At 41.2% G+C, this 13,535-nt stretch overlaps 1 protein-coding gene across 1 annotated transcript; it reads right to left on the bottom strand.

Moving 5' to 3' along the window:
• Positions 1–7,906: 7,906 nt before the first annotated feature.
• On the bottom strand, positions 7,907–10,941 carry LOC148586365 (uncharacterized). Its single transcript, XM_088515589.1, has 4 exons — positions 10,719–10,941; positions 9,156–10,241; positions 8,151–8,644; positions 7,907–8,032 (listed from the first exon to the last, which is right to left on the bottom strand). The coding sequence occupies exons 1-4, from the start codon at positions 10,939–10,941 to the stop codon at positions 7,907–7,909; spliced, it is 1,929 nt and encodes a 642-aa protein (XP_088371715.1).
• Between the last annotated feature and the right edge of the window lie 2,594 nt (positions 10,942–13,535).

Below are 13,535 nucleotides of genomic sequence, written 5' to 3'. Positions count from 1 at the left end.
CAACTTGAACATAACCAATATGCAAAAACTTGTAACCTTTCGCAAGAGAATCATTGACAAATTTTTTGTTAAACAAGGTAATAGTTTGATTATTACCTGATATGGCAAATGTTTGTTCAACAGTTTTGACAGAATATGAAATTTTAAAAGAAGATTTAAACCAAGAAGTAGTGTAAACATCCTTAGTGTCCAGCTTAGGGATGTTTCATTTATCAAATTCAAAATCAAAATCAGTTTCAACAGAAAAGTTTTCAAAATTAACCACGTCAGGTGGTAAACTAGAATTGGAGCTAACAGAAGAATTAGATAATATATATATATATATATATATATATATATATATATATATATATATATATATATATATATATATATTTCTGTGCGTGTGTGTGTGTGTGATTTTCACAAGCATGAAAATAACATAAAATCAATGATTCATGGATAAAGAGGTAAATAATTAAGTAGCAGTATCCTTAGCCTTAACTTTGCTACGAAATATTTCATGGATGAATCATAAGTTTGTTAAATACGTCAAATGGATTAATTATTTAATCAAAAATATTTATTCGAGTATTGTCAGAATAATTTAGTGGAATTAATTGTGATTAAAATATTGTCGCGTAACGAATGTCAGGGTGACATGATTACAGATTTATTTAAGCTAATAATTAGTTTTTCCTTTAGGTCCCTCATCAAGATGATGTAATTTAACCATAATATGGCTTTCTTATTTATTAGGCTAAATGTTTTATTTAAAGCATGGGCTAGAAAGATATAATGCAATTGAGCTTGAGATAAAACCTAGATGCATAATGAGCATTATCGAACGCATAAGGCCAGCGGAAATTCTCTAGACTTGTGCGTTGGAGACAGAGGAAAGGCCTAGGATTAAATCCCAGGCTGAGTTCCCTAAGCAAGAGCAAAGAACACAGAGAAATTTTCCTTGGCCCTTGCAGCAAGGTGAATGGGGGCTATGGCCATGCCCTGGCTGGCCATGCACCTCTCCTAGTGTTCCTTGGATTATTTTTTATTCCTAATCCCACATTGCTTAAATCTAAAACTCTTCTTCTTACTTAGCCAATAAATAGGTAGGACCCTAAGCTCTCAAATCATCTTATCAAGTTCTCTGATGTGGTATTTTTGTGACCAAACATATCAATTAAAAATAACCACTCGCAATAGGAAGAATCTTCGTAGGATACGGCTATATTGATGGTGTCGAACCTCAAGGACTGTAGGGGTTTAATTATCAAAATTTAAAAAAATTAAAGTTAACTTAATTAAAAGGAGATTTGATTTGATTTGCTTAAAAACTAAAGTGCATGAAAATAAAAAGAGTTAATATATGAGAGAGAGAATAGGGTATTGATTTCACCACGATCTGCACATCAGTGGTTAACCATATTTAATTCTAGCAATTCATTCTATGCATGTTGTAATTTAAACAAGAAAACATATGAAAATAATTTCATACAATCAACGGAATAGCATAACCCATCTTCGGTTGGCACGGATCGTCTACCTAAATTACACTAAACTAGGGTGTAGTATGATCTGCCTTTCCTAGGTATGGTCTATCTAACCCAATTGATTGCATGCCAATTAAGTACCATTGTATAACCATCATTCTTATAATTACAGAAAATAAGAATGATTTGAGTTCAATAATAGTAAAATAATTTCTAAGACAAGATAATAATTTTACTAATATTGAATTGGAATTAAAGAACAATTGCATTTAATATGAAGAACAGAAATCAATTGTAGCAATCCTCAGAGTTGTACAATCAACATGCATAAATTGAAAAACTAGAAATTAAATACAATCAAACCATTGTGCTTGGAAAGGGTTACATCAATACCCCACAATTGGGTTTAGCCGCTCATGATCTTCTAAGCTCCACAGACAATTTACTGAAATTTTAACTCTAGAAAGCGGTGTGTCTATTTACAACGTTTAGAGCCCTATTTATAGGAATTAGGAAAACCCTAAAAACCCTAGAAACCCTCAGAAAATCGGAGGTTAGCCTCCCAGTCCAATTGGGAGATTGAAAACCAATCCACGCGGGAAAAGGATTGCTGCCGTTCAATACACGCCCGAGTGCGCTCGATCTGAAGTTTTGTGTGCTCGAGCGCAGTGCGCTCGAGCCTAGCTGTTATGCGCACGAGCGCAGGCATCCACTCGATCCCTGGCCATAGACGCTCGAGCGCAGGTGCGCTCGAGCTCAGGAGTGGTTGCGCTCGATCCTAGATTCAGAATGCTCAGCTTTTTGCCCTTTTAAGCCCAATTTTTCAATGGTTTGTCAAATAAAACCTGAAACACAAAAACAAAACAAAATCAAACAAATAACAACGCTAAGGAATAAACATATGTAAATTAAGGGGCTTGAATGTGCAACATTTGGCGCTTATCACACCCCCCAACTTACATATTGCTAGTCCCTCAGCAATTCAAAATAAAAAATATACTGAAAAACAAAAAGATAAATCCATCTTTTGTGGGATGTACGGTTGCATTTAGCATATGCAACAAGCCTTTTAAACCCCTAGGAGTTTCCTAGAGGACGAGTGAAGTCTCGTGAGGGTTTTCCAGGAATGATACCCACAAACATTTTATAACCATGTAGTTCCCAAGGATGCAATATCATGACCATCATGGTTCTCAATCATTAACAGGCTTAATAAAACAAACACCATCTTCAAAATTTCAGGAAATTACAACTTAGCTTCAATCATGGCAATTATGAGATATTACAGGATTCAACTAGTGTATGTGAACTCAACACATAGTCATGGGATTTCAAAACTAATCTCAATCATGCATGGATCAATACTCAAAATTCATTAGACTCCCCATCGGATAAAACAACCAAGGCAAAAATTTCTTTTTTTTTTTTTTTTTTTTTTTTTTTTTTTTTTCATTTAATAACTTAGCTTTTTTAAGCTTTCTGATTGACTCATGTATCGAGCGTTAGGCCGATGACTCCCAAACCAGACGGTTTTAGGGCATTAGGTGTAAAGACACCCCTAAGGACTTACTAACACGGGTCAAAAAGGCTACAAAGCTAAGCTACTTTTTTTTTTTTTTTTTTTCTTTTACATTATCAATCAAACTAAACTTCTCACTTTTTGATGCGAACACTCACTGCTTAATAAGGCAAGAGGTCCGGTTACTTGGTGGAAAGTTTAAAATGATCATTTTTTTTTTTGTAAGAATTTATGCCAAGGTCATTTTCCCAATAAGTTACCCAACTACATTCCAAATATTAAAACCAAACACTATTGATTCTAGATTTTATGCCCCACAGACTACATGCTAGTGTGCTTGTGAAAATCAAATTGAAACAAGTAATATTTCATGCTGCCAATGAAAGTAACACAATTTTAATTCCTTAATCAAGTGATCATGTGTTTGTCATGTTAATCCCATCAATGAATTTCAAATCACAACAGGAAAATTAATTTCATGCTCAGAAGAAACATGTATGCCCACACCCCCCAACTTAAAACGCACAATGTCCTCAGTCTGTGGAAAAAACAATAAAGCAGTGCAAGGGATAAAAGTACTTGACCTGTCACTGTGGCGCGGAAGAAGATGCCTCTGAATCAGGTGGCAGCAGTACTAAAATGGCGCGCTGCAGTTCTTGCTGGGCTTCAAATCTTTCATCTACCAGGCGCTTATCCTCTGCCCTCTGGGTAGCAAGCTCAGATCGGAGCTCCTGCAGTTCTTTGTGGAGGGACTCATATTGTGACATGCTCATAGTAACGGTCGCCGCTGCTCCCTCTCTGGCTACCGGCTCAGTTGCAGGTGGCTCATTGTGTATAGGCCCATCGGCCTCTCTAACGACCTCAGCTACTGCGGGCTCCCGACGTCGTCTCGGCATGTGGGAACAACTCTGGTTCCACTGGATCCGTTCGAACTGAGGGTGAGCAGAAATAGGCCCATCAGCCGGTGTACCCTCAATGCCTCGGGTTTGAAAGATATGGATGAGGAGAAAAGGGAAGGGAAGTGATAAGCATTGAATGTTGCACATTCAAGCCCCTTAATTTGCATATGTTAATTCCTTAGCATTGTTATTTGTTTGATTTTGTTTTGTTTTTGTGTTTTCAGGTTATAAATCAAGATGCAATTAATTCCATTGATTTTGGGCTTAAAAGCACACTTTGGGAAGACCTAGAAGATATGATTAAGCTTAACCAATCATGGTTAAGTTTAAATCAAATAAAAAAAAAGGATTAATTCGGAATTTCTCAAATTGGAGTCAAAATCGGATTGGATTCAATTTGGGATTCTGCATACGTCTCGGTATTTTGGCCATAACTTTCAGCTCAAATATCCGATTGAGGTGATTCAAGCGGCACTGGAAAGCTAACTCAAATTTATACAAATCATTGTGAAATAGAATGTTCCTAATTCGGAGCGCCGCATTGCCAAAATCGCCCCGCAAGATAGGAACGCAATTCTGGGCGAATCTTATTCCGATTTGGACTTAGGTTTTCTTTATCATAATTGGACTTGGACTTAAATCTCCGAAATTTATAGGATTCCTAGGGCTTCTAGGACTCTCCTAAGCCCTATAAATAGGCCTCTAAGCATTGAGAAAAGACACACCGCTTCTAGAGCAAAAATTCAGTAAAATAGTCTGTGGAGCTTAGGAGATCATGAGCGGCTAAACCCCTTCGTGGGGTGTTGATGTAACCCTATCCAAGCACAATGGTTTGATTGTATTTAATTTTTAGATTTTCAATTTATGCATGTTGATTGTATAACTATGAGGATTGCTACAATTGATTTATGTTCTTAATTATTAAATGCAATTGTTCTTAAATTCCAATATCAATACTTGTGAAATTCTTCTCTTGTCTTAGAAAGTATTTTACTTTTATTGAAATCAAATCATTCTTATTTTCTGTGATTATGAGGATGATGGTTATACAATGGGTTTAATTGACATATGATCAATAGGATTTGATAGGCCATGCCTAGGGAAGACGGATTGTACTACACCTTAGTTTAGTGTAATTTAGGTAGACAGTCCGTGCCAACCGAAGATGGGTTACACTTATTCATTGATTGTATGTATCCTGTTATAGAATTTGATAATTTATACCTAGGGAAGACGGGTCGTACCGCGTCTTAGTGGTTAGGTGGACGATCCGTGCCAACCGAAGATAGATTATGCTTATTCTTTAATAAGGTAGTTTCTTGTTTATTTATAACATGCATATAATGAATTTATGGGATTAATTATGATTAACCATTGTTGTGCGGATAGAGGTGAAGTCAATACCCTACACTCTCTCTCTTATTTTAAATCTCTTTTATTTTCATGCACTTTAGTTTTAAAGAAAATCAAAACAAATCTCTTTTCAATTAAGTTAATTTTAATCTTTTAAATTTTGATAATAAAACCCCTGCAGTCCTTGAGGTTCGACACCCTCTCTATAGCCGTATCCTACAAAGATTCGTCCTATTGCGAGTGGTTATTTTTATAATTGATATTTTTTTGTCACAAAAATACCACATCAGGAAGTCCCCATGAAGACGAACCCTGAGTGCACCGCACAATCACCCCGTCCCAAAACTTGTGTATCTGATCCCAAATGAGCTGAGGGATGGAAATCCAAAAGCCTCTCTGAAAGGCATAGAGGGCCGCGAAGAAGGGGCCGCGCCGCTGAGTTTTGTGTCCAAAGGGACACACATTCCTCTGCAAAATGAAATCCACGAACCAAATTCGGGAAAGCAGCAGAACCTTGCTTGTACAGTTGCGGAGATCATCGGTATAACGGCCGCGGCAGATGTCGTCCACAATATATTGCAGTGTAAGATCGGACGGTAGGTCTGAGTACCGAGGGGAGCCATCCCGAGCCAAAATATTAGACAGGCAAGCATGAGAACATTGCAAAGCAGCAGCACTGTTGTCGGTGGTCAGCTTAACGTCCATGCCCGCCACTGATGAAGAGAGGATGCCCGGCCGAGTACAATCAAATGTGAGATGGGCATAAAATTCTCAGACCAAGCCTTCGTAAGCAACAGGGCGGCCTGGTTGGAACAGTGTTGTGAGGCCGTGGTATTTGCATTCTTTGACCGCCCACTTTGTTGTTTGGAGGCGTTGGAAGACGGTGTCAATGGCAAACAACGTTTTCAAGATAAGCTTCTGTTGCTTCCCACGGTGTTGTAACGGCTGGGATGGGGCTTCGGGGGTGGTATCCTGAGCGGGGGAAGACTGGGAGGTGGAAGTGGGGGCCAAAAGCATGATGTTGCTTAGTTGAGGCTTTGTCGAACACCTGGTGGGCACCTCAAAAGGGAAGTGGTAGAGAACCACCTTACTCGGCTACCCAACGCCCTGCACAAAGAAGAAAACACAACACAGAGCAGACCTTGTGTGGTGGAGCACCCACATACTGCTATTTCCACAAAAAAAAGGAAAGAAAATTGGGCACAGTGGGGATTTTGGGGAAGGGGGAATGGGGGAGAGAAGAGTGGACAGGGAGGGGGAAAAAGGGAATGTGGTGGCGGCGTTGGGTGTTTCGGCCGTCGTAGTGGAGTGCGGCGGTGATAGGGTGGTGATTGGTGGTGGTGGAGATTCGGTGGTGGGTGAAGGCAGTGTGGCGGTGATGGGGTGCAAGGGAAGTTGGGTGCTTAGGGGATTCGGCATTTGGGGGGGAAATGGGAGAAAGAAAAGAGGTCATGACCTAAAAAGGTCACGTGAGACCTCTGAACGAGTGCGCTCGATCGTACTTGCGCAGAGGGTGGAATGGATGGGTGGGGGTATGCTTGAGCACTCCTGAAGGTGCGCTCGAGCGCATTTGTGCAAGTGTGTTTCAGTGTGGAGCTGCTGCTCTTGATCCCACTCAGGGTGGGCTCGAGCGCAAGCCCGTGTTCTGGGATCGAGCGCACAATGGGTGCGCTCGAGCCCAGAGTGCCAGTGCCTCAATCAAAAAAGTAGACGGGATCAGTCAAATCGACGAATTCCATGTCAATACCTGGCTCGAAGTTCTGGATGCAGGGCTTCAACCTTTGACCGTTGACCTTGAACAGAGTGCCGTCCTTTAGGTCCCAAAATTTGATGGGGCCATGGGGCGACACCGAGGTGACTATGAAGGGGCCATCCCATCTGGAGCGGATCTTCCCAGGGAAAAGCCAGAGTTTGGAATTGAAGAGCCATACTTTCTGGTCCAGTACAAATGTGTTGGGCAAGATATGTTTGTCATGAAAAGCCTTAGTCCGCCCCTTCTAAAGGCAAGCACTATCATATGCATCTTGCCGCAGCTCATTCAAACTCTGTCAACTGAAGTTTCCGGTGGGGACCGGTTGCTTGCATGTCGAAATTGAACTGCTTAATTGCTCATAGATCCTTGTGTTCTAATTCCACAGGGAGGTGACACGCCTTGCCACATACCAGCCTATAGGGAGACATTCCAATGGGGGTTTTGTAAGTTGTGCGGTAGGCCCATAATGCATCATTGAGGTGCAAGGACCAATCCTTTCGGTCTGGCCTAACTGTCTTCTCCAGAATATGCTTAATCTCCCGGTTAGAAACTTCCACTTGGCCACTTGTTTGAGGATGGTAGGGAGTGGCTACCTTATGTGTGACGGAGTACTTGAGAAGCAAGGCTTTGAAAAAATGATTGCAAAAGTGTCTACCTCCATCACTTATGATGGCCCGAGGAGTACCAAATCTGCTGAAAATGTTGGCTTGGAGGAACTTCACCACAACCTTGTGATCATTGGTCTTTGTGGCAATGGCTTCTACCCACTTAGAGACATAATCCACTCCTACCAAAATGTACTCATATCCACAAGATGGTGGGAAGGGTCCTATGAAGTGGATACCCCAGACATCAAAAATCTTGACAATGAGGATGGGGTTCAATGGCATCATGTCCCTCTGAGACATAGCTCCTAGGCGTTGACATGTCTCACAAGCTCGGTAGAATTCATGGGCATCTTTGAACAAGGTGAGCCATGTGAATCCGTATTGTAGAACCTTGGCTGTTGTCTTCTTGGCGCTGAAATGTCCTCCACAAGCTAGAGAGTGACAGAATGTGAGAATACTGGAAAATTCACTCTCAGGGACACAGCGTCGGATGATCTGATCAGCACAATACTTGAACAACTCCGGATCTTCTCAAAAATAGAATCGAACTTGCTTGAAGAAGCGGTCCTTATCTTGCTTAGACCAATGAGAAGGAATCCGTCCTGTAGCTAGATAATTGACAATATCGGCATACCATGGTGGATTTCGCGGAGTGATTTCAAATAATTGCTCATCTAGGAAAGAGTCATGAACTGGAATCGGCTGGGGTGTCTCCAATAAAAGTCGTGACAGATGGTCTGCAACAACATTCTCAGTGCCCTTCTTGTCCCGAATCTCAATATCAAATTCTTGCAGAAGTAGTATCCAGCGGATCAATCGTGGCTTTGTTTCCTTCTTGGCCAGCGAATGTCGCAGAGAAGCATGATCAGAAAAAATGATAACTTTTGATCCCAAAAGATATGAGCGGAACTTATCCAGGGCAAAGACCACGGCTAGCAATTCTTTCTCGGTAGTTGTGTAATTGACTTGAGCATCCATTAGAGGCTTGCTAGCATAGTAGATGACATGAGGAAGCTTCTCTACCCGCTGTCCCAATACTGCACCTACAGCATAGTCAGATGCATCACACATGATTTCAAAGGGCAAGGACCAGTTAGGAGGCTGCAGGATGGGGGCAGAGGATAACAAAGACCGAAGCTTCTGGAATGCCTCGTGACATGCTTCATCAAAGTGGAAAGGGGCATCCTTAGCAAGCAAGTTACATAAGGGCCTTGAAATTTTACTGAAGTCCTTGATGAAGCGGCGATAGAAGCCTGCATGCCCTAGGAAGGAACGGATCTGCTTCACTGAGGTGGGTAGTGGTAAATTTTCAATGAGCTCAACTTTGGCCCGGTTCACCTCAATACCTCTTTTGGACACTATATGGCCTAAAACTATACCTTCCTGCACCATGAAGTGGCTCTTCTCCCAACTTAAAATCAGATTAGTTTCTTTGCAACGTTGAAGCACAAGTGAAAGATTATGGAGACATTTATCAAAAGAAGATCCAAAAATAGAAAAATCATCCATAAATACCTCCAAAAATTTCTCCACCATGTCGGAGAAGATAGACACCATACATCTCTGGAATGTGGCAGGTGCCGAATGGGCAGGTGAACATCGTCTTCTCTTGGTCTTGGGGATCAACTGCAACCTGATTATACCCGGAATAGCCATCTAGGAAGCAATAGTAGCTTTGGCCAGCAAGATGCTCCAAAATTTGATCAATGAATGGGAGCAGGAAGTGATCCTTCCGGGTATGGGAATTGAGCTTCCTGTAGTCGATGCAAACACGCCATCCTGTAGTTGTGCGTTGTGGAACCAGCTCTCCAGTAGAATTCTCAATGACGGTGATGCCGGATTTCTTTGGAACCACTTGAGTGGGGCTCACCCATTTGCTATCTGAGATAAGGTAGATGATGCTTGCATCAAGTAACTTGACTACCTCTTTCATGTTGGGATTCAACCGGCGCTGTGCCTTATGGGAAGGTCGAGCATCTTCTTCCAAATGGATCTGGTGCATATAGACAGAGGGGTCGATGCCTTTCAAATTTGCCACGGTCCGCCCAATGGCCTCTTTATACTTCTTTAACACTGCGAGCAGACTGTCCTCTTGGTCCTTTTGAAGGTCAGAAGCAACGATAACCGGCAGAGTGTTGTTAGATCCAAAAAATGCATACTTGAGCTTTGTTGGCAGGGGCTTCAACTCAAGCTTTGGTGGAGACAATAGAGAAGGAATAGGAGAAGTGCTCGATGTCACAGGTAGGGGCTCCTTTACTACTCTCCATGGATGGAAATCTGCACTTGCGGCTGTTTCTAGCAAATTATGAACCTCTTTGATGTACTGGTCGGTGTTGAATTCTTCAAAGTCGAAGTAATTCAAGCAGGCTTCCACTGGATCCTTTGTCAGGAGACTAGGTAGTGAATCTTCTACATATTCTTCAATGTTGTCCAAAAAGAAACACTCATTCTGAGTAGGACCATGCTGAAATGCAGTAAAGATATTCAAACAAACCTTTATATTGCCAAATGAGATCTCCATGACTCCAGTTTTACAATTGATACATGCATTTGCTATGGCTAAGAAAGGACGCCCAAGGATGACAGGAACCGGCTTCTCAGGATTGGGCACAGGCTCGATGTCAAGCACTATAAAGTCAACTGGAAAGAAAAATTTATCCACCTGGATGATCACATCTTCTACAATCCCTCTAGGCTTCTTAATCGAACGATCAGCTAGTTGTAGAATCAATGTGGTGGGCTTCAGCTCCCCTAGGCCAAGTTGCAAATATACTGAATATGGAAGTAAATTCACACCAGCTCCCAGATCTAAGAGTGCCTTATCAATTTCCCTTTTTCTGATGATGCATGAAATTGTAGGAGCCCCGGGGTCCTTGAACTTCGGAGGAGTGTTGTGTCTAATCAGGGAACTCACTTGCTTAGTCAAAAGGACTTTCTTGGGGATGTTATTTCTGGTCTTCCTGTTTTGAGTACACAAGTCTTTAAGGAACTTGGCATACGCAGGCACTTGGGCGATGGCATCAAGAAGAGGGAGATTGATTTTTACATGTTTGAACATCTCCATCATTCCTTGTATTTTCTCTCCTTGTTTCCTAAAGTGGGATGGTGCCTTGAGACGTTCTAGGAAGGGGGCCCGTGCCTCATATGGAATCTCTGGAGTGGGAGCTACTGATGACGAAGCCTCATTGCTTACTTGCTTGCATTTATATTTCTGCAGATTCCGTGCAACCTCCGTGTGCCCATCCTTCTTCTCCTCCACATGATTGTCAACTATTCTTCTGCTTCTCAAGGTGGTGATGGCTTGAACTTGCTGATGGTATGAAGTGCCCTCATCTACCATGTAGTGCCCCTTAGGATTTACCACCGGCTAACTCGGAAGCTTTCCTTCGTCCCTTCTATTGAGGGTGTTGGCAAGTTGTCTGACTTAAGCTTCTAGCTTGGAAATGGATTGGGAGTGTGAGTTTACTATTTCCACCTAAGATTTGGCTGTCTGCTTTATCTTGCCCGCCAGCTCACTCATCATTTTGAGCACCCAATCCTCAAAATTAGAATCTGCGGCCTGGTATTGCTGCTGTGGAGGCCGGTAAGTGGAATGAGGTTGATAGGGCTGCCTGTTGGATTGAGCTTGATTATGTGGCCCTGGGGCTGAGTTGCCCGAATTTGGATTCTTCCATGAGAAATTTGGATGATTTCTCCACTCGGGGTTGTAGGAATTGGAGTACGGATCATTACCCGGTCTGGAGAAAGCTGCATTAACCTGCTCATTAACAATATCAGTATAATTTCCATTAACAGGGTAGTTATTTACATGATGCATAGGACTGGAACAAAATGAACATGGTTCAGGTAGTGTGTGCGTGTGAGCAGCATTAGGAGAAAAACCAACAATCATCCATTGGTCTAGCTTCTTGGTGATAGCCTCAACTACTTGGTTAGCCATATTTGGGGAATGGCCTACTTCATACAAACTCTCTGTCTTGATTGCTTTAGGTGCTGGTGCCTTTCGTTTGGTGGAAACCTGCTGAAGAGAATTGTTACTCAAATTTTCAAACATAGCCCATGCTTCATCTTTGCTTTTTAACATGAAAATTCCCCCACATGATTCATCCACCATTTTTCTATTGGACTTGGTCATGCCATTATAGAAACACTGCACGAGCTGCCATTTAGGGACAGCGTGGTGTGGACATGATCTAAGCAAGCTCTGCAGCCTATCCCAGGTCTCATGGAAATCTTCTCCCTCATATTGGGAGAAGGTAGTGATAGCTCTCCTAGTGTCATTGGTCACTCCTATGGGATAATACTTCTTAAGAAATTCTTGTTGCAATTGAGCCCAATAAGTGATAGAGTTGGGTGTTAAGGATTGGAACCAATGTTTGGCTTTTTCCTTGAGGGAGAAAGGAAAAAGACGCATCCTTAGGGCATCCTCAGTGAATCCGTTCATTTTAGTGGTATCACAAATTGCTTCGAAATCACTGAGGAAGTCATAAGGATTTTCAGTGCTAAGCCCTAGGAATGAAGGTGAACTTCGTATAGTGCTAGGCTTAATTTCATAATGGGTTGCTGTAATTTCCTGCAGCCGAAGACATGTGGGAGTAGTGTAAGTGGTAGGAAGATAATGATCTTGCAAAGCTACGTGGTTACCGTCTCCCATGGTCTCAATGGAACGCTCTTCTAGCAAATTAGGGGTCCTTTGGGATCTAATTTGTCTAAGAGTGCGTTCAATTTCAAGGTCACAAGAAATTAATGGAAAAGGCAAAGAACGGCGATCGAGCATAAACAAAACACAAAATAAAGAAAAACTAAGCTAAAACATAAAAATAAAGCTCACAAACGGCCCTTAAATGTGCTGGGATTTTGGATGCAGGTTGCCCAAGTGCGCTCGATCGCACGGCAGGGTGCTCTCGAGCGTACTGTCGCAGATGGGTGCGAGCGCAGGAGGGGAGGGCTCGAGCGCTACTGGCTTGATACCTACTAGAATGTGTTCGTGCGCTCGATCGCACGCGACCTGCACTCGATCGCAGTCACAGAGAAGGTAGCTTACGGACCTGTTTTTCAAATTCTAAAAAAAAAATAAAAATAATAAAAATAAAAACCAAACACACAACATAATTAAAATTAGCAACTTAAAATAGAAAAATAAATTATTAAGCTAAAATCAATCCTTAAAATGAGATAATGAAACCGTTAAGCAGTCCCCGGCAACGGCGCCAAAAATTGATGTGGTATTTTTGTGACCAAAAATATCAATTAAAAATAAACACTCGCAATAAGACGAATCTTTGTAGGATACGGCTATATTGAGGGTGTCGAACCTCAAGGACTGCAGGGGTTTAATTATCAAAATTTAAAAGATTAAAGTTAACTTAATTAAAAGGAGATTTGATTTGATTTGCTTAAAAACTAAAGTGCATGAAAATAAAAAGAGTAAATATATGAGAGAAAGAGAGTAGGGTATTCATTTCACCACGATCCGCACATCAATGGTTAACCATATTTAATTCTAGCAATTCATTCTATGCATGTTATAATTTAAACAAGAAAACATATGAAAATAATTTCATACAATCAACGGAATAGCATAACCCATCTTCGGTTGGCACGGATCGTCTACCTAAATTACACTAAACTAGGGTGTAGTACGATCCGTCTTTCCTAGGTGTGGTCTATCTAACCCTATTGATTGCATGCCAATTAAGTACCATTGTATAACCATTATTCTTATAATTATAGAAAATAAGAATGATTTGAGTTCAATAATAGTAAAATAATTTCTAAGACAAGATAAGAATTTTACTAATATTGAATTGGAATTAAAGAACAATTGCATTTAATATGAAGAACATAAATCAATTGTAGCAATCCTCAGAGTTATACAATCAACATGCATAAATTGAAAAACTAGAAATTAAATACAATCAAACCATTGTGCTT

Source organism: Corylus avellana, chromosome 4, assembly GCF_965113065.1.
Source record: "Corylus avellana chromosome 4, dhCorAvel1.hap1.2, whole genome shotgun sequence".
NCBI classification, from domain to species: Eukaryota; Viridiplantae; Streptophyta; class Magnoliopsida; order Fagales; family Betulaceae; genus Corylus; species Corylus avellana.
The sequence above is the reverse complement of the archived record's forward strand: the minus strand, read 5'-3'. Positions and strand labels throughout refer to the sequence as shown.